The 21,594-nt window shown below is 50.1% G+C and overlaps 1 protein-coding gene across 4 annotated transcripts in view; it reads right to left on the bottom strand.

Moving 5' to 3' along the window:
* GPR107 (G protein-coupled receptor 107) overlaps positions 1-18,989 on the bottom strand; it is a 99,663-nt gene extending 80,674 nt beyond the window's left edge. The window contains exons 1-11 of one of the 4 annotated variants that reach the window (XM_077284762.1): positions 18,736-18,989; positions 16,035-16,145; positions 15,210-15,260; positions 14,852-14,940; positions 14,599-14,747; positions 6,662-6,906; positions 5,722-5,763; positions 5,530-5,631; positions 4,095-4,228; positions 3,565-3,637; positions 3,383-3,456 (exon numbers count right to left, since the gene is read on the bottom strand). In XM_077284762.1, coding sequence (XP_077140877.1) covers positions 3,383-3,456; positions 3,565-3,637; positions 4,095-4,228; positions 5,530-5,631; positions 5,722-5,763; positions 6,662-6,906; positions 14,599-14,747; positions 14,852-14,940; positions 15,210-15,260; positions 16,035-16,145; positions 18,736-18,807 — 1,142 coding nt within the window. In that variant the 5' untranslated portion in view covers positions 18,808-18,989. Of the gene's footprint in view, positions 1-3,382; positions 3,457-3,564; positions 3,641-4,094; positions 4,229-5,529; positions 5,632-5,721; positions 5,764-6,661; positions 6,907-14,598; positions 14,748-14,851; positions 14,941-15,209; positions 15,261-16,019; positions 16,146-18,735 lie in introns of all 4 variants that reach the window. The other 3 variants (XM_077284759.1, XM_077284760.1, XM_077284761.1) reach the window with 3 other exon arrangements.
* Positions 18,990-21,594: the final 2,605 nt, after the last annotated feature.

The raw sequence follows: 21,594 nt of genomic DNA, 5'->3' as shown, positions 1-21,594 counted from the left end.
ATTCAGATTGTATGGATTCCTCATTTGTTCGGTTAGTATCTGCCATTGTAATTCTCGTGTATGGCTTTGTGCCCACCGTGTTGCTAGAATTGTTGCCGTTAGAACTCCTAAGAGCGACATTGCATTCCTTAATGAGATGGTCTGTTGTAGCTGGAACAGTTGTACTTTCTGTTGAATAGTTTGAATTTTTCTCTGTGGGAGGACACACTCCTGTTTGACTGAAACCAATAGGATCCAGAGGAATTCTTGAGTCTGTGTTGGGATAAGTCTTGATTTTTTCAGGTTTATAATCCATCCTAACTTGGTCAGCACCTCCAGTACTCTTGCGACTGTTTTCTCGCAATTTTCTTTGTTGTTTGCTATTACCAAAAAATCGTCCGAATAAGGTACCAGCATTATGTCTTCTTTCCTGATGAAGGACGCCACTTCGGAAATGATTTTTGTAAACACGCAGGGCACTATAGCCACCCCGAAGGGAAGATATTGATATTGTAGATGGGTGGGGGTCTTTGCAAAGTTTACCACTAATCTCAGGTATTGTTGGTGTTGGACAGCGATTGGCACATGGTAGTAAGCATCTGTAAGATCGATCACTGCCATGAAACAGTTTGGGTCGAGTACTTTTATTGCCGTTCTTAGGGTCTCCATTTTGAATCTCTCTACTTGAATATAATGGTTTAGAGCCTTCAGGTTGAATATCACTCTCAGCGAGCCGTCTGGTTTTGGCGTTAGAAACAAGGTGCTGTAGAACCCTTTCCCTATCTCTTGATGAGGTACTCTTATTAGCACTTCCTTTTGTATGAGGAGATGAACTTCTCTTTCTAGTGTGGCTTGATTTTTTTCGGCCACTTGGGTCATTATTACACGATTTGGCGGGAGGCTGGAGAACTTGTCTTAGACCTTCTGACAACAAGTTGGTTATCCATTGAGAAGCCGGCAGTGCTGCCCAGTAGTGGACAAACCATCGGAGTCTTCCCCCCACTGGGATTTTGGCATCATTGATGTTTGGGATCAGACTTGGGGGGAGGCTGATTGGAAAGGAATATCCTTTCTTTTCGATCTTTCCAGGGTCTGCCCCGACCAGACCTGTCATCTGACCGGCCGCGGGTCCCTCTATATCCAGATCCACGAAAGGACGAACGAGAGGTTTCCCATCGGCACCTAGGAAAGGAAGGAGGTGGAAAATGCTCCTTCTTGTCCGATGCCTTCTCAAGGTTCTCGTCTAGAGCCATACCAAAAAGATATTGCCCTTCACAGGGTACCCCACAGAGTTTGACCTTCGATTGGAAGTCAGCCGTCCAATTTTTCAGCCACAATGCTCTACGACCAGAGTTGGATAAAGCACATGCACGTGCGGCACTTCGGACAGAATCAATTGAAGCATCTGCCAGGAATCTTGCGGCGCCCTGTAGAGAGGGTAATGCTTTCAGTAGTCTTTCTCTCGGGCACTTGTTTTTGATCTGGTCACTTAGCTCCTCTAACCACTTGACCATAGCACGTGCTGTGCAAGTGGCAGCAACCCCGTTTAAATGACCATGTCGCTGCTTCCCAAGCCGATTTTAGAAAGGCATCTGCTTTCATGTCGAGGGGGTCTTTTAGGGCTCCCATGTCCTCAAATGGCAATGCTACCCCTTTAGAGGTGCTGGCAATGGCAGCATCTAACTTAGGAGCCTTTTCCCACTTTTCACAGATCTCTTCATCAAAGGGGTACTTGCGCTTTAAGGCCTGAGGGATGGATATCTTTTTATTGGGCTTTTTCCACTCTCTTTTAATTAAATTGACTATATTATCATGGAAGGGAAAAAATGTACGCTTTTTTCCCTCCAAGTTACTGAACATGGTGTCCTGAATTGACCGCGGCTCCTTAGGGGTCTCTACCCCCATAGTCGCTCTAACGAGTTTGAGCAGTTTCCCAATATCTTCTGACTGAAAATAAGGGTGGCCATACTCCTCATCCGAGGAGTCTAGGTCTGAGGCATCAGAGGGGGTTAATACTCCCGGTTCATCCCCTGAATCTACGTCCGACCCTTGTTCACTTGTTGGGGGAGGTGGGGTTCCCTTTGCTGTATGATGTTTCAGCTGCTCCAACACCTTTGATTTGACTTCCTCCCGTATAATCGTTTTAATATTTTGTAATAAGTAAGAAGATTCTTCTGCAACCGTTTTGTCAATACAAGGCTGGCAGATTTTCTTGCTATATAGTCTAGGGAGTGTGTCTTTGCATAGTGCACAGGCTCTATTTTTCTGTTTGGAGGTGGTTTTCTTCCCCTAAAAAAACACATAGTGTACAGGGTATCAGTATGTGTGGTTCGCCTTACAAAGGCACTCACCCCTCCAGGACCCCAGATACCGCGGTAGCTTGTGCCTCCTCAGACATTTTGGGCGCAGGCATCATCGGTGTGTCCAGATCCATCGCTGGTTCGGTCATCTTAGCAGTCAGATTGCTTGCTGTAAAGGACCAGCGATTCCCTTGGTTGCTCTATTATATATCAGGAGCGGTGTGCGCGCCTCTGGAACAAACTTCCGCCAGGAAGCGTCCAGCACACCGGCTCCCTCGGCGTGTGACGTCACTTCTGCGCGACCGGAAGTCGTCATCCTTCACTTCGGCGCCAGCATCAGTGAAGGACACGCCCCTTATCCCCGGACCAGCCTCCTGCACAGAGCGGACGCCGGGGAGTCCAGCGAGGGGGAAAAGGCACAGACACATCAGCCTCTTCACCTGGACAGCACCGCACGCAATGTCGCAGAGTATGGCTGGCCCCCCCGCGGACCTCGGCCTCCGGACCAGTATCATCAGAGGGAGATCCCTCCGGAGGTAGGAGCTCTGCGACAGGCATCCACCTGCAGGAACAGGAAACCAAACTGAGGAGAGAGGGGCCGCCCCATTCTTTTATCTCTGCTGCAGGTTTCCTGTTCCTGGGGACGGATGTTATCTCTCACGTACGGTGCTGTCATAGTGAAGGGAAAAATAGAACAGCAGCATAAGAGTCACAGCTCCATCGGGGAAGGTACTGGGCAGAAGCGTTTCAGACCATCAAGCCTTTAATCATTAAGCTTGCAATGACACGTCTGCCCAGTACATTCCCCGATGGGGTTGTGACTCTAATGCTGCTGTTCTATTTTCCTTTTTAAAACCATTTCAATAAATTTTCCACGTTTTATATGGAACTTCCGAAGCTGGATCCACTCTTTTATTCTATAGATTTGTCTCCTGCGGCACTGCTGGTTTTCCGTGCTCCGTACTTAATCGGTGAGCTGACAACCTTTCTTTTTCATTCATTCGTATATAACGTGCCATCGAGGACATATATCACCCTCTATGTAGATATGTGATGGACACTTTGTGAAGAGGTGGAGGACAGAGCGATACCTGGTTACTTACAGGTGGGTGATGTAGTACACCACGGCCCAGCCCTCGATCGGATAACCCTGAGTTGCGATATAGTGATAATCGATCTGGAGGTACAAAAGCCAGAATTAGTGACTGGCAGACTCGTGTACTAAGAGTCTCCTATGCAGCCACCCAGCACCGAGCCCTGGTATACCAGGGAGTCAGGTACCTACCGTGTGGAACACCAATGAAAGTGACTTGGTGAAGGGCAGCGCAGCCATCAACCAGTGGATCTTGAATACATCACTTCTAGAAAAGAGGGGCACAGATTATTAACCTTTTCCACACTGGAGCCATTGCTGTGCATTTATCAACAGCGGCAAATCCAGCAAGGAGCAAGTAAAATTGAACCCAAACGTCAGATCCTCACCGCAGAGACTGCAGGACCCGATGTGAAAGGAGTTGGACATTATGCGCCCCCTCTGATATACACAGCTCCTTACACTGTCATTATCATGGGGCTTACGCAGTGGCAGCCATATTTCCTGTGCACGGGAAGCAGAATGTCCCATATCGGGTAAATGACACTGCAGTAATCAGATGGAGCCTGAGAAGTCTCAGTGGATTACTGGATGCACCAGTCATTTCACCGCATGTTTATGTGAAAAGGATTTATCAGAAAAGTGTCCGGCACACAGTCAGACGGACGCAAGCACAGAGGACGCTGCAAGAAGATCAATGCAAGAAGGAGGCAATGCTGCACCTGCGCTTCCGGAGGATGTGAACCCAGATGAGGCCGGAGAGGAAGAAGAACAGAGCCATGGAGATGTACAGTTTAGGCAGAGGGATCTCATCTGCAGACAAGAAGCTCTCAGGATTTCTCTCGGTGATGGAGATCTAGAAGACGAGCAAACAGAAGTAACGGGAAGCCACTTTTAACCCCTTGCGGTGTCAACTATCATTTTTGAGCTTGTCTTTATATTTCCCTTCTTTTTGCAAGAGCCGTTACCATTCCCCCCCATCTATACGGCTGTAGGAAGCCTTGCTATTTTTGTGGGATGAGATCACTGTTCACGGTTTACCCTTTAACCATATAATATGCTAAAAAAAAACGGATAAATAAATTCCAAAGTGGGGTGAACTAATTAAACGAAAATTGCAATGACCCGGCACTTTCATGATTCTCCCCAATCAGTGCGATTAAGGCATCATTCAACGTGGTTGTTTTTTTTTCTCATATTTTAGTGGTAAAAAATTTCAGAACTTTGTAGAAAAAAAGTGGTTTATTTGTTTTGCTATTTTCTTAAAGCCGCATTTTTTTACTGTTATGTAGACAGTTGTGTGAGGGCTTGTTTTTTTATCTGTCGAGCTGTAGCTTTTTATTGTACCATTTCGGGGTATGTACGTCATTTTGGGTTATTCATTCCATTTCTTGGGGATGTGAGATGTGCTAAACATTACATTTAAGTCTAGTCCAACTTTTTTTTCTTTCTTTACAGCATTGGCACTATGGCTTTATTAATTTTATTGGACTTTTACCTAATAAAGGAATTATTTTTTACTTATTTTTAAAATTACATCAGTGGTGAATGAACTACAGCAATATCTTAAATAATTTCTATATTTCTTGTTACTTTTATTTTACTGACATTCTCTTAGTTCTGAGGGGACTGGAGCCTGCGATTATTTGATCTCTTGGACTATATACTGTAATACCCAAGCATCGCAATATATAGCAAAAAGGACGATCTATGATTAAGCTTCATGGGAGCATGAAGATAGCAGTGACTGGGCCCTTCGGTACGGGTGGGTTCACACCAGGGTATTTCATGGTCGGCATACGGACTCCAATTCCCAGACTGACTATGGGTCTCCTGACCCAAACTTGAGGACACATATGAAGCTGCAATTTCGGCCTGGGAGATAAGTGGACAGTTTGGGCATTACCGCTCCTATAAAGACCATTAAATATGCTGGTGTGAAACGGGCTGACCCATTGGAACCCACGTTCTTGTTGCAGGTTGATCGCAACAATTTACTTGTGGCTGTCAAAAATTGTCAATGGCATCTAAGTAGTCAACTGTCCGTATTCGGAGCTGCTGATAGCGGCAGGTTTTGGCAAAAGACCGGCTGTACGATTATGGCACATCATTACGTCTGACCACAAGGGTCCAGAGACGACACAACAGTACACTTACATCCAGACTGAAGGGGTTCTGCTGCCGGTTGTCACTGATGCAGCTGTGGAAATAAAGGCTGTACTGCCCCTCCATCTCTGGCTTGGTCACATTAAATGAGAACTAAGGAAGGAGGAGATGGATGAACAGAAGATGCTGATATTGACCAGTGCCAGGTAATAGCAGTAAGAGCACATCATATTCATGACTTACCTGAAATGAGGCCACCCCGTCCTTCACCAGCATATTGTAACACTGCAATGACAGGTGACATTAGGAAAGGGAACAGTCCTATACCCCATCATACATCACAGTCTAAATCACAGACTACTTCTTCCCTCACTGACATTTCCCCAGACTACAGCCCAATCATGCCTTGTATTTATAATTGTTAGAACAGTTTCCAGACAATGTGAAGGAGCCGCAGTACCTGGCACGGCCATAACCCAACATGCAGCGCTATGCCTCGTATACAATGAAGGGAGAATAAGCAATTCCTATAGAAATGGATCATGTATCGATTCTAATTCTGGTCTGAGCTACACATTTCAGAAGGAAAATAAACATTGGGCCGCTGACAGATCAGGTTTTACAAGCAGATTCAGTCTGGCATTACTACACCATGTGAAGATTGGCAGGCGCCTGACTGATGGAGGGGCGAACAGAAGCACCACTGATGGAGGGGCAAAGAAATTACCAACATAAGGACTAGTGATGAGCGAGTATACTCGTTGCACACTCGGGTGGTCACTTGAGTATTTGTGAGTGCTTGGAGATTTAGCTTTTTTTAGCGCAGCTGCATGATTTATGGCTGCTAGACAGCTTGAATACATGTGGGGATTCCCTAGCAACCAGGCAACCCCCACATGTATTCAGGCTGGCTAGCAGCCGTAAATCATGCAGCTGTAGTCGACAAAATCTCTGAGCACTAACAAATACTCGGAGACCACCCGAGCATGCTCGGGAAATCTCGAGCAACGAGCATACTCGCTCATCACTAATAAGGACCAATATACCTGTGAGGGATCAGGAGGGAATGTGAATCTCTCACTAGCGCCACATCAAGCACTGGGCCTGTAACTTCAAGGATTCCTTAAAAGGCAAAATTTAGAAATATCACAGTCACTATAGTTTTCTATCACAAGAAACTTACAGTGTTTTTTTTCTGTTCTTTGTCATTTTTCACAGCCTTGGGGTCCTCCTTGGCCTTGGGGTCCTCCTTGGCCTTGGGGTCCTCCTTGGCCTTGGGGTCCTCCTTGGCCTTGGGGTCCTCCTTGGCCTTGGGGCCCTCCTTGGCCTTGGGGCCCTCCTTCATGTCCCCCTCATCTCCCAGCTTGCTCTCCGCCTTGGTTTTGGATTCAATCTCTTCCTCCATATTTTTATTTTGTTGTTTTTCATCTGTATCAAAAGAAGTTTATGTGGTTGGATTAGAGGGATTCTCCAGAACCGACCAATATCTAGATGAGCGTTACAATATCCCCCCAAAAAATAAAAAGATTACCACTTAAAGGGGTTTACCCCAAAAAACTGTTATTTCCTCCTCAGCCCCCGACTATTCATGCGACTCCAGAAGCACAAAAAAGGAGATTTTTGTGTACTCACCGTAAAATCTCTTTCTCTTAGCCTCTAATTGGGGGACACAGGACCATGGGTGTTATGCTGCTGTCCACTAGGAGGCGACACTATGCATAATCTGAAAAAGATTAACTGTGGCTCCTCCTGTGCAGTATACACCCCTGGACGGCATCAGCCTTCTCCAGTTTTGTGCCAAAGCAGTAGGAGGAACGTAACATGAATAACATAATTATGCCTGTAAGAAGGCAACTATGTACGAGCTCAAGAAACAATATGAGAACTCAACAGTTACAACAGCCCGGAAAGGGCAACAGGGTGGGAGCTGTGTCCCCCAATTAGAGGCTAAGAGAAAGAGATTTTACGGTGAGTACACAAAAATCTCCTTTACTCTGTCGCCTCATTGGGGGACACAGGACCATGGGACGTCCTAAAGCAGTCCCTGGGTGGGAAGCAATGGACGAATATTGTGCAGACAGGCCCGTACACTTAGGGCACCGCCGCCTGCAGGACACATCTACCCAGGCTCGCTGAGGACTGGGTATGAACCCTGTAGTGTTTAGTAAATGTGTGTAAGCTAGTCCAAGTGGCCGCCTTACACACTTGTTGTGCCGAAGCCTGGTGCCGAATGGCCCAGGAGGCCTCTACCGCCCGTGTAGAGTGTGCCGTAATACCGGCTGGAAGAGGAGGATTCTTAAGGCGGTACGCCTCTTGTATGGTGGATTTGATCCACCTGGCAAGAGTAGCTATTGGAAGCTGGCCTACCCTTGTGGCCGCCTTCCGGAAGGAGGAAAGGAGAATCAGACCTCCGGAAGGACGCAGTCCTAGACACGTATATACGCAAAGGCCTGACAAGGTCAAGCGTATGCAGAGCCTTCTCCACTCTATGAACCGGAACCGGACAAAGGGATGGTAGTGAAATTTCCTCATGGAGGTGGAAGTCTGACACAACCTTCGGAAGGAAGGATGGGACCGTACGAAGAACTACCTTGGCCTGGTGACAAGCCAGGAAAGACCGTCTGCACGAGAGTGCTGTCGGTTCAGACACCTTGCGTAGCGAGGTGAGTGCCACCAGGAAAAAAAACACCTTCTGGGAAAGAAGGCGGAGCGGGACCTCCTTAAGGGGTTCGAAGGGTGGTTCCTGCAATGCTGTCAGGACCAGGATGAGGTCCCACGTTTCTAGTGGTCGTCTGTAGGGGGGAACCAATCGGGGAACCCCCTGAAGGAAAAGGCCTTACTTGCGGCTTGGTAGCAATGCGCTTTTGGAAAAAGCACTGAGAGGGCTGACACCTGGCTTTAGGCGAGCCCAATGACAGACTGGCCTCCAGACCCGCTTGGAGAAAAACCAAGAGCTTTGGGTAGGGAATAAGGGAGTGGAACCTAGCCACGAGATTCGCACCAGGTAAAGAAAACTTTTCAGGTACGGTAATACATCTTGGCAGAGGCTGAATTCCGTGCTCTGATCATGGTTGCAATGACCTCTGTCGAGAACCCTGCCTGGGTTAGAACCCAGGTCTCAAGGGCCACGCCATCAAGTTGAGAGCCCTTGAGTTCTGGTGGTAGAACGGCCCTTGTGATAGAAGATCGTGGCGGTCGGAGAGACCGATGTCGGCGTACCATGTGCGGCTGGGCCAGTCCGGTGCAATGAGGATAGTTGAAACTCCCCCTTGTTTGATCTTCCTCACCCTCTGAATATCAGGGGGAGAGGTGGAAAAAATATACAGAAGCTGGAACTGAGTCCAGTCCTGAACCAGAGCGACTGCTCCGAGCGACCGCGGATCGTGAGTTCAGGCAATGAAGTTGGAGACCTTGGCATTGAAATGAGATGCCATTAGGTCCACATCCGGGGTCCCCCAGCGGAGACAGATCTGTTGAAAAATTTCGGGATGGAGAGACCACTCTCCCGAGTCTATTCCTTGTCGGCTGAGGAAGTCTGCTTCCCAGTTGTCCACACCCGAACGTGGACCGCCGAAGGACCGACCCTGTGTCCTCCGCCCAGCGGAGGACATATGGCACTTCCCGCGTCGCTTGGGTACTGCGGGTCCCCCCCTTGATGAGTCACATATGCCACAGTCGTGGTATTGTCCGACTGTATCCTGATGTAAGAGGCTGCCAGTAAGTGATGAAAAGCCCTCAATGCCAGAAGGATGGCACGAATTTTCAGGATGTTGATGGGCATGGACGCTTCCGCTGAGGACCACTTGCCCAACAGGAGCCCACAGCTGAGCCGGTGTCCCTGGATGCAGGCGCAGTGTGCTGGCCTATTGCTTGGAGGTGTAGGATGCTGCCTGTACAGGCCCTACCTGAGGAGTCTCAACCTATACCCCCAGAGAGGGATAGGGAAGGTGCTATTGTCACCTTCAGGGGCCTTTATCCTCGCCTCGACCTCAACCCAGAAACCAAAAGGAATTGGGGAAGGGAGTCTCGACTTCGAACCAGCACCCGAGGGACTGGGGAAGGAGCAGCATGGGGAATAGCCATCTCAACTTCAACTGGGCACCCCATAATAGGGGGCCGAGGAAGGAGCCATGCCGGGAGTCTCACAAGAGACCCTCTTTTCTTCATCTGCTAGTCGGAGGGCCAGTGCCTTGTCCTTGGGAAGGAGCACTAGACCCCTGGAAGTGTTGAATAACATTCCCAGGAAGGTCAGGGACTGACTCGGAGTTGGTGATGACTTTGTAGGTTGATTAACCAGCCCATACGACTGAGAGTATCGGTTGTGATTGAGACGCTGAGCTCGCAAACCTTGAAGGTGGGAGCCTTGATGAGTAGATCGTCCAGGTATGGAACGACTACTATGCCTCTGGAATGCAGGACGTCCATGGTTGCTGCCATGACCTTGGTGACACTCTGGGAGCCGTGGCGAGTCCAAAGGGGAGAGCCACGAATTGGTAGTGGTCCTGGCCTATTGCGAACCTGAGAAACCTCTGATGGGCAGGTGCAATGGGTATATGCAGGCATGCGTCTTGTATGTCTATGGAGGCGAGATATTCTCCCTTCTCCATGGACGCAGTGATGGACCGAAGGGACTCCATGCGGAAGTGACGGACCCGTACATATTTGTTGAGCTGTTTTAGTTTTAGTATGGGCCGTACGCTGCCTCCTTTCTTGGGAACTACAAACAGATTGGAGTAGAACCCTCGGAAGCGGTCGGTCGTGGGTACCGGTACTATGACTCCTGATTAATAAAGCGAGGAGACCGCTTGGTGGTAGGCTCGAGCCTTGGCTGGCGGTTTTGGGGGGACAGAGAGGAAGAACCTGTCCGGTGGGTTGGAGGTGAAGTCTATTTTGTATCCGGAAGACACTAGTTCCATGACCCACCTGTCTTCTGTAATAGGCAGCCATACTTGATGAAAGAGCAAAAGTCGGCCGCCTACCGGTGTGGTGTCTTCCGGAGTCCGTGAGTCATGAGGAAGAGAAAGTCTGAGATTTTCCTACTCTGGGCTTAGACTGGCCTGCTTTTGACTGCCAGGTCTTGTCCGACCTTTGCGTCGATCGTGAGTTGTCCCTGCGTGGGGAACGGTTACGATTTTGTACTGGACGTGAGATGGACCAGCCGGAGGAACTCCGAAAGGATCGGAATCGAGTTTGGTTACGCTTCTTGTAAGTGCGTTTAGGTTTCAGTTGGGGAAGAGAAGTACTCTTACCCCCTGTGGCGTTGGATATCATAGTATCCAACTGTTCACCGAAAAGTCTCCCACTGAGGTAGGGGAGATGCGTGAGGGACTTCTTTGCGGCTGCGTCCGCTTTCCATTCCCGCAGCCAGAGGATACGCCAAATCGTGATGGGGTTTGATGCTATCCCCGCGACTCCCCTTGCTGAAACCAGAGCTGCATGGAGCATGGAATCTGCTACAACTGCAATTGAACCGCTTGGTCCAACAGTTGAGGAGCGGATGCTTGGAAGGCTTGTAGATTCTTTGCCCAGGCCAGGATGGCCTTGGCAGCCCAAGCTGAGGCGAACGCAGGAGCCATGGATGCCCTTGCTGCCTTGAAAATTGAACGAGCCATGCGTTCTACCTGCCAGTCTGCTGCGTCCCTGAGGGTTGAGCTATCTGGCGGTGTAAGGAGGGTCTGCGCTGCCAGCCTAGAGACTGGGGGATCCACTTCAGGTGGATCTGTCCATTCCTTGGTGTCCTTCTGTGGGAAGGGGCACCTCGCCTCCAGATATTTGCGATTAGCGAATTTTTTCTCAGGCTGTGAGAGCTGTTTTTTAAGGATCGCCTTAAACTCTGGTGGTTAGAGAAAACCTTAGGCGGCTTCAGAGGTCCTTCAAAGGAAGTCTGATGTTCCGGGGCCTCTGGTGGCGGATCAGAAATGTCCAGCACCCGATGGATGGACGATATTATGTCCTCAACTAGCGCTGTATTGCTAGGAGGGATTGGGATCAGGGACCCCTCCGTTTCTCTGTCTGAGTCAGAGTCGCAGATGCCTTCCGAATCCTGTGTATCACTGAGGCGTCCCCTGCTGGGTGAGCTGGGGAGGAGGCCTTCTCTGGTTGGGGATTGCGGAGATCTGCATTGTCTGTCCCTGGAATGGGACGGTCTAGATAACCTGGAGCAACGGTGTCTCTCCCTAAAGGGGGATGACCGTGTGCTATGGGATGACGCAGATGGACTTGATGTATGGATCCGCTTGCGTCGTGACTTAGACGTGGATGTGCCAGGGTCATCTTGTTCCTGAATCAAGCTCTCCCTTTGCTGGGTAACGGTCATAGCCGGGGCATGACCCTGCAGAGCCTGAAGCAATGTGGAAGTTAGGTTATCTATAGACTGCGTCATAGATTGCGATATCTGAGTAGCCCATTCCGGTGTGGCATTAGACACCGAGGCATTGGCAGGGGCTTCTTGAGGCTGTGACACAGTAGTTTGTATACAGTTCTGACAATGCGGGTACGTGCTACTACTGGGGAGAGCGGTCCCGCAGGCTGTGCAGAATGCATAATAGCAGTTCTGCCTGGTTCTCTTAGACCTTGAGCCCGGCATAGTGCACAGAGTGCAGAAGTGCTGCCAGCAGATGGACCTTACAGGGGTAGAGAACCTACAGGGGAGCCTTATAGGTACTATGGATTCACAGCTGAGTAAAGATAACCCAGCTGTGATCTTACCCCACCAGTGTACCCCTAGGTCCAGCGCCGAAAATCCACAGTCCTGTGCCCCCCGGAGACTGGCTGCCTGGTCCTGGTCCTGCAGACCGGGAGATGCAGGGTTAATCTGCAGCCGAAAATGGCTGCAGAGACAGAGGAGAGAGGAGGAGAAGGGGGCGGAGAGCTGGAAAAAGGCGGCAAGGCTATAAAAAACCCGCCCTTTCTGTCTCGATCCGCCCCTTGTATGACACTGTAGAGTGTCATATTTGTCATCCGGGGGGCGGGCCGGGGGGGGCGGAGAGGAGGCTGCTGCTTCAGCTAGGCCGAAGCCGGGGCCTAAATTAGATGCCTGAGGCCCAGAAGGGCTCCAGGCCGGCGCGAAAGTCCGGGAGGGGGTCGGATCTGAACCGGACCCCTCCGGATTTGAAGGCAGGATGGCGGTGGGGCTATAAGCGGAAGGGGGAGCCCGGTGAGGGGTCCCCCTGAGGCAGTAGAGAGCTGGTGCTGCCGCAGAGACAGGGACGCTGGGAGCCCTGTGTCTGTATGTGCCATGCCTGCCTGCACTCCCCCCGGCCCCAACAGGAGCCCGCAGCTGGGCTGGGGTCCCTGGATGCAGGCGCAGTGTGCTGGCCCATTGCTGGGAGCTGTAGGGTGCTGCCTGTACAGGCCTTACCTGAGGTGTCTCAACCTAATACCCCCAGAGGGGGATTAGGGAGGGTGCTGTTGTTACACCGTCAGGGGCCTTTATCCTCGCCTCGACCTCAACCCAGAAACCAAAAGGAATTGGGGAAGGAGGGGGGTCTCGACTTCGAACCAACACCCGAGGGGTTGGGGAAGGAGCAGCATGGGGAATAGCCATCTCTACTTCAACTGGGCACCCCATAATAGGGGGCCGAGGAAGGAGCCATGCCGGGGGTCTCACAGGAGACCCTCTTTTCTTCATCTGTAATCCCGTCGGAAAACGGGAAACGGAGTAAAAATCTTTAGGTGTGCCTCCTTTGCGACACTAAGCAAAAACTGGAGAAGGCTGATGCCGTCCAGGGGTGTATACTGCACAGGAGGAGCCACAGTTAATCTTTTTCAGATTATGCATAGTGTCGCCTCCTAGTGGACAGCAGCATAACACCCATGGTCCTGTGTCCCCCAATGAGGCGACAGAGTAACATCAGTAAGAACCCCTGTCCCTCGTGTCACAGTGGAGAACACTAGAGTTGAGCGAATTTGTTCGGGTTCCCTCTTATTCGGCACGCTATAGTGCAGAGAGACCCCGGATTCCTGGATTGCGCCGGCTCATCAGCTGATCGACACCGCAGCTGCATATGTTGCTGCTGTGTCAGTCACAGCACATGCATAGAGAGCCTGCATGTTGGGTTCTCCATGCATGTGCTGTGACACAGCCACAACACATGCAGCTGCGGTGTCGATCAGCTTATGAGCCGGCGCGATCCAGGAATCCGGGGTCCCTCTGCGCTATAGCTTGCCGAATAAGAGGGAACTAACAAATTTGCTCAACTCTAGTGAACATCCCCAGCGTTGGCACATCACAGTATCCTGTGCCCATAATAGTGCCATCTCCTCGCTTGTCTTTCTCCTCTACAGGCTCGCTATCCGCCTGGTGAAAAGAGAGGGGGATGTTTGCTGCGCTCAGCGGAAGGACGGGTTTAGGAATGTAAACAAATGACAGAAAAGAGCCAGGATTGAAGACATGACAGTCTTTAACCGAGTGGATGGGACGGTAGTATTTAACAGTTAAAAAGGTTTTAGTTGAAGACCCTTTAAAGGGAATCTGTCACCTCATTTTGCCGCTATATACTGCGGCCACCGCCATTAGGGGCTTATCTACAGCATTCTGTAATGCTATAGGGGGGGGGAGGGGTGATGAGGTGACAGATTCCCTTTAAATCCCTCACTGCTCTGATGCATTCCATCGGAACTGGAAGTAAGGACATCCCATCCATGAATCAGCACCCCGACCACTGAGCAACTGAAGGGCTGGACGGCTGGTGAACAGGACATGAACAGTCACCTGACCCTGCTGCCAGTGCCACCCAGTGGTCTGAGAGATCACTACCCCACTGCCTATCGGGGTGCATTGTGAGAGATGTAGTCTGTATTACACTGCATGTCGGGGTGCATTGCGGGAGATGTAGTCTGTATTACACTGCCTGTCGGGGTGCATTGTGGGAGATGTAGTCTGTATTACACTGCCTGTCGGGGTGCATTGCGGGAGATGTAGTCTGTATTACACTGCCTGTCGGGGTGCATTGTGGGAGATGGAGGTAAAGTTTACAACAACCACGAGTGATCCAGAACATCGCTATTAATGCAGCATATCGGCCTTTACCCCGCACAGACCCTGAACATGCAGATCTGAAGCCTGAGAGCTCACGGATTGGCAGCAGTGTTTCGCAGGCAGGTCAGGCTTTGGTTTACCTGCATCTCTGCGCTCCTTCTTTCCGGCTGGGGCTTTGGGCTCCGTCTTCTCTGCAGAGCTCGGAGTGGCAGAACTTTTGTCGCCCTCCTTCGGGATGGTGAAGACGAGGTGAGGTAGAAGGTTGTCGTCAGCAGTGCTCACACAAATGCTGCGAGGGAGGGAAGAGGAAGACGAGGGGAGGCGGCAGAGATGATGATGATTGTATAAAAGATACAATGACAGAAGATTGCAGAAAAAAGCAAAAAAGTACACCTTCTATCAGAGAAGTTGAGCTGCAGGAGGGCGGCATCTTTGGGGCGACTGTCCATCTTTTTTAGAATGCAGTCATGGATTTCCTGGTCCTGGTCAAGAAAAGGCACAAAATCATCTATAAAAAGTAACTAAGCTGGAGAAAGTGATCAGGGCCGCAGTGTAAAGCAGGAGAAGTGACAGAACAAGAACTAAAGGGCCAGGTAGGAGAATTCATGCTCCAATATGGAACTTTTTAAGAAGAGATCAGAACCTAAACAGATAAATAGGGATTGGACTACAGCAGGGGAACCAGACTGTACAAGGAGAAGGGGGCAGAGTGTTACTGCCTGTCCATTATGGCATAAGCCGAGCCTCTTACCAGATATGTAGAGAAGCCGTCATTTTTGGTTCGGTCCAAGCTGAATCCGAACTGCAGAAGAACAGAATGAAGGTGAGAAGAAAGGCCGAGACGCTCCCCCCCCCCACCCAAAAGAAAAAAAAATATATCAGGAAAACAATGAAGAGCCCACGGGGACAATAACCCAGATTTACCAGAGTGTGGATTGGAAAACAGGTCCAGTAGGCCCCTTTCACACATCAGTTTTTTGCCATCAGTCACAATCCGTTGGCTCGACGGATTGTGAAAAACTGATTCAACGGATTCGTTTTTTCGACGGATCCAACTAGTGGATCTGGCTAATTGGATCCTAAATAAATCGGAGCATGCTCAGTTAAAAAAACGGAATCCGTCGTCGGATTCCATTATTTGACGGATCTGGCGCCCATAGGCTTCCATTCGAGCAAACGACGGACTGTGATGGATCCGCCACTGCCTGATTTTTCAACATACACAAAAAACGTTACTTTGTCCGTTGTCTCCGGCCGCCAGACAAACAATTTTCATCGGATCCGAAGAACGACGGATGAAACGCAAGGCCATTCGTAACAATCTGTCACTAATACAAGTCTATGACAAAAAAACGGATCCGGCCGCATCAGTCACCGGATTCATTTTTTTCAAAATTCAACAGATTGTGACTGATAGCAAGAAAAGCAATGTGAGAAGGATAAACCTGGAGTTTAATATTCCTGGGCAACAACCTCTACCCATCAAAGGAAGCCAACAGTGGCCGCATCAGTTGTAACCCAGCGTTCAGCACAACACCCACACAGCATGCCCGTCACGTACCACCCAGTTGCTCACTTCTTGGAGGTTGCTGAAGCCCTTTATAGAGAGGCTGGAGACTGTCACATTCATGTAGCCATTACTGAAGAAGCCGAACGTGTTCAGACGAACCTTCTGCCGCGGGTCATCCTGTGCAAAGGTGAGAAACACAGGGTCAGGGGTCTGGCCACCAGAGAGCCCCAACATGGCCCTGCATCACCAGACACCCCCTGTACTCCAGTTACCACCTCGTACTCTCCTCAACCTCCCGTCACCCCTCAGGTGTAGCCCCCACATCACCCTGAACCCTTCACATGCTCCTCTCTCCTCCAGCCCCTCGCCCTCACCTGCTCATCCCTCCCTCCTGTCGTGACCTCCTTTATTCCATCTCTTCTCCTCACTCTACCATCACTGTTCTCACCCATCCTCTTCTCTATCGCACTTTTTATCACCCGTTGTCCAATTTCCTCACAACCTGACACCTCACGTTTCGTTTTATTTTCATTGCCAACATGATGCTCTCCTCTCAATCCTGTCTTTCTCGTCTCCCACCACTACTGTCCCTCTCTACTTCCATCTGTCACTGTCCTCCTACTACTGTCACTCTCTCCTTCCTCCTGTCCCTCCTCACCCTCTTGTCTCCTTCCTGTCACTCTACTCCTATTGCTCTCTCTCTTTTTTCCCTTCTGTCATTCCCCCCACCCTCCCTCTCTTCTTCCTCCGGTCACTCTCTCCCGCTTCCTATCACATTCTTCCCTCTCCTCCTCCTACTTGTCACTCTCCTACTGCGACTACTTACCATCACTCTCCTCTATCCACTGTCCCTCTCCTTCCAAACCTGTCCCTCTCTCCACCCTCCTGACACTCTCTCCTCCCCCTCCTTATTAGAAAGATAAGCGCGTGCACAGCCTTATATAAGGTGCCAGAGTAGGTTCCAATACCATGAAGTGTAGCAAAAAACTCGGCACTCAAACTTGGCTTTATAAGTGGTTATATTGTATCCACGCTTAGTAGCAAAAAAAGTTTCGGTCCTATTAGCTGGATAAATAGGACTCCCCTATCACTCCTTTTCTCACTTACCCTCTGCCTCTCTTCCCCTTCCTTTTACTCTCTCCTCCTTCCTGTCCCTCTCTCCTCCCCCCTGTCACTCTCTCCTCCCCCCTGTCCCTCTCTCCTCCCTCCCGTCCCTCTCTCCTCCCTCCCGTCCCTCTCTCCTCCCTCCCGTCCCTCTCTCCTCCCTCCCGTCCCTCTCTCCTCCCTCCCGTCCCTCTCTCCTCCCTCCCGTCCCTCTCTCCTCCCTCCCGTCCCTCTCTCCTCCCTCCCGTCCCTCTCTCCTCCCTCCCGTCCCTCTCTCCTCCCTCCCGTCACTCTCTCCTCCCTCCCGTCCCTCTCTCCTCCCTCCCGTCCCTCTCTCCTCCCTCCCGTCCCTCTCTCCTCCCTCCCGTCCCTCTCTCCTCCCTCCCGTCCCTCTCTCCTCCCTCCCGTCCCTCTCTCCTCCCTCCCGTCCCTCTCTCCTCCCTCCCGTCCCTCTCCTTCCTGTCTCTTTCTCCTCCCTCCCGTCACTCTCTCCTCCCTCCCGTCACTCTCTCCTCCCTCCCGTCACTCTCTCCTCCCTCCCGTCACTCTCTCCTCCCTCCCGTCACTCTCTCCTCCCTCCCGTCACTCTCTCCTCCCTCCCGTCACTCTCTCCTCCCTCCCGTCACTCTCTCCTCCCTCCCGTCACTCTCTCCTCCCTCCCGTCACTCTCTCCTCCCTCCCGTCACTCTCTCCTCCCTCCCGTCACTCTCTCCTCCCTCCCGTCACTCTCTCCTCCCTCCCGTCACTCTCTCCTCCCTCCCGTCACTCTCTCCTCCCTCCCGTCACTCTCCTTCCTGTCTCTTTCTCCTCCCTCCTGTCACTCTCTCCTCCCTCCTGTCACTCTCTCCTCCCTCCTGTCACTCTCTCCTCCCTCCTGTCACTCTCTCCTCCCTCCTGTCACTCTCTCCTCCCTCCTGTCACTCTCTCCTCCCTCCTGTCTCTCTCCTCCCTCCTGTCACTCTCTCCTCCCTCCTGTCACTCTCTCCTCCCTCCTGTCACTCTCTCCTCCCTCCTGTCACTCTCTCCTCCCTCCTGTCACTCTCTCCTCCCTCCTGTCACTCTCTCCTCCCTCCTGTCACTCTCTCCTCCCTCCTGTCACTCTCTCCTCCCTCCTGTCACTCTCTCCTCCCTCCTGTCACTCTCTCCTCCCTCCTGTCACTCTCTCCTCCCTCCTGTCACTCTCTCCTCCCTCCTGTCTCTTTCTCCTCCCTCCTGTCACTCTCTCCTCCCTCCTGTCTTTCTCCTCCCTCCTGTCTTTCTCCTCCCTCCTGTCACTCTCTCCTCCCTCCTGTCACTCTCTCCTCCCTCCTGTCACTCTCTCCTCCCTCCTGTCACTCTCTCCTCCCTCCTGTCACTCTCTCCTTCCTGTCCCTCTCTCCACCTTCCTGTCCCTCTCTCCTCCCTCCTGTCCCTCTCTCCTCCCTGTCCCTCTCTCCTCCCTCCTGTCCCTCTCTCCTCCCTCCTGTCACTCTCTCCTTCCTCCTGTCACTCTCTCCTCCCTCCCGTCACTTTCCTCCCCCCTTGTCATTCTCTTCCCCTTCCTGTCACTCCCTTCCTCACTTACTCTCTGCCTCTCTCTTCCCCTTTCACTTTCTGCCCTCCTCCCTACCCCGTCCTCGCCCCTGTTCCCCGGGGTCACTGCTCCGGGCGTTGCCCTCGGTACCTTGAGGACGAGGTGATGGACCCGCGCCGAGCACAGCGGCAGCAGCAGGAGGCACAGGACCAGCAGCGCCATGTTTATTCCAGCATCAGCATCCTCTCACTTCCGGGAGTTGGCCCCGCCCCTATCACGTGTCCCTCCGCTTCCTCCTGACACTAATCCGGAAAGTGACGTCAGCCTCGTGCGCCATGACAGGCAGAACCGGAAAGCATGCTGGGACTTGTAGTGTAGATTGGTGTACAGCTGTCCTCGGGGGCGAGGCTGTCTCCACCATTCGCCTCATGTGTCTTGGGGACGAATGCAAACCGCAGCCACCAGTGACCAGATATGGCACAATGTGAGCGTGACCGCGGACAGAGGAGAAGATGCGGATGTCCTGAGAGCAGAACAGCATGAAAGATGTCCACTGCCTCTCATACCTCACGTGCCGCTCCTTTTTCCAAGCACACAGCAGTGGCCCATGCGTAGCGGCTCATCCTTAACCCCTTCACCCCCAAGGGTGGTTTGCACGTTAATGACCGGGCCAATTTTTACAATTCTGACCACTGTCCCTTTATGAGGTTATAACTCTGGAACGCTTCAACGGATCTTGGCGATTCTGACATTGTTTTCTCGTGACATATTGTACTTCATGATAGTGGTAAAATTTCTTCGATGTAAGTTGCATTTATTTGTGAAAAAAACGAATATTTGGCGAAAATTTTGAAAATTTCGCAATTTTCCAACTTTGAATTTTTATGCCCTTAAATCACAGAGATATGTCACGCAAAATACTTAATAAGTAACATTTACCACATGTCTACTTTACATCAGCACAATTTTGGAACCAAAATTTTTTTTTGTGACGGAGTTATAAGGGTTAAAAGTTGACCAGCAATTTCTCATTTTTACAACACCATGTTTTTTTTAGGGACCACATCTCATTTGAAGTCATTTTGAGGGGTCTACATGATAGAAAATACCCAAGTGTGACACCATTCTAAAAACTGCACCCCTCAAGGTACTCAAAACCACTTTCAAGAAGTTTATTAACCCTTCAGGTGTTTCACAGGAATTTTTGGAATGTTTAAATAAAAATGAACATTTAACTTTTTTTCACACAAAATGTATTTCAGATCCAATTTGTTTTATTTTACCAAGGGTAACAGGAGAAAATAGACCCCAAAATTTGTTGTACAATTTGTCCTGAGTATGCTGATACCCCATATGTGGGGGTAATCCACTGTTTGGGCGCATGGCAGAGCTCGGAAGGAAAGGAGCGCCATTTGACTTTTCAATGCAAAATTGACTGGAATTGAGATGGGACGCCATGTTGCATTTGGAGAGCCCCTGATGTGCCTAAACATTGAAACCCCCCACAAGTGACACCATTTTGGAAAGTAGACCCCCTAAGGAACTTATCTAGATGTGTGGTGAGCACTTTGACCCAACAAGTGCTTCACAGAAGTTTATAATGCAGAGCGGTAAAAATAAAAAATCATATTTTTTCACAAAAATGATATTTTCGCCCCCAATTTTTTATTTTTCCAAGGGTAAGAGAAGAAATTGGACCCCAAAAATTGTTGTGCAATTTGTCCTGAGTACGCTGATACCCCATATGTGGGTGTAAACCATTGTTTGGGCGCAGGGCAGAGCTCGGAAGGGAAGGAGCGCCATTTGACTTTTCAATGCAAAATTGACAGGAATTGAGATGGGACGCCATGTTGCATTTGGAGAGCCCCTGATGTGCCTAAACATTGAAACCCCCCACAAGTGACACCATTTTGGAAAGTAGACCCCCTAAGGAACTTATCTAGATGTGTGGTGAGCACTTTGACCCAACAAGTGCTTCACAGAAGTTTATAATGCAGAGCGGTAAAAATAAAAAATCATATTTTTTCACAAAAATGATATTTTCGCCCCCAATTTTTTATTTTTCCAAGGGTAAGAGAAGAAATTGGACCCCAAAAATTGTTGTGCAATTTGTCCTGAGTACGCTGATACCCCATATGTGGGTGTAAACCATTGTTTGGGCGCAGGGCAGAGCTCGGAAGGGAAGGAGCGCCATTTGACTTTTCAATGCAAAATTGACAGGAATTGAGATGGGACGCCATGTTGCATTTGGAGAGCCCCTGATGTGCCTAAACATTGAAACCCCCCACAAGTGACACCATTTTGGAAAGTAGACCCCCTAAGGAACTTATCTAGATGTGTGGTGAGCACTTTGACCCAACAAGTGCTTCACAGAAGTTTATAATGCAGAGCCGTAAAAATAAAAAATCATATTTTTTCACAAAAATGATCTTTTCGCCCCCAATTTTTTATTTTCCCAAGGGTAAGAGAAGAAATTGGACCCCAAAAATTGTTGTGCAATTTGTCCTGAGTACGCTGATACCCCATATGTGGGTGTAAACCATTGTTTGGGCGCAGAGCAGAGCTCGGAAGGGAAGGAGCGCCATTTGACTTTTCAATGCAAAATTGACTGGAATTGAGATGGGATGTCATGTTGCGTTTGGAGAGCTCCTGATGTGCCTAAACATTGAAACCCCCCACAAGTGACACCATTTTGGAAAGTAGACCCCCTAAGGAACTTATCGAGATGTGTGGTGAGCACTTTGACCCAACAAGTGCTTCACAGAAGTTTATAATGCAGAGCAGTAAAAATAAAAAATAATATTTTTTCACAAAAATGATCTTTTCGCCCCCATTTTTTTATTTCCCCAAGGGTAAGAGAAGAAATTAGAGCACAAAAGTTGTTGTGCAATTTGTCCTGAGTACGACGATACCCCATATGTGGGGGTAAACCACTGTTTGGGCGCATAGCAGAGCTCGGAAGGGAAGGAGCGCTATTTTACTTTTCAATGCAAAATTGACTGGAATTAA

The sequence above is a fragment of the Ranitomeya variabilis genome, chromosome 2, assembly GCF_051348905.1.
Source record: "Ranitomeya variabilis isolate aRanVar5 chromosome 2, aRanVar5.hap1, whole genome shotgun sequence".
Taxonomy (NCBI): domain Eukaryota; kingdom Metazoa; phylum Chordata; class Amphibia; order Anura; family Dendrobatidae; genus Ranitomeya; species Ranitomeya variabilis.
Note: the sequence above shows the minus strand (reverse complement) of the source record. Positions and strands in the feature narration are given on the sequence as shown.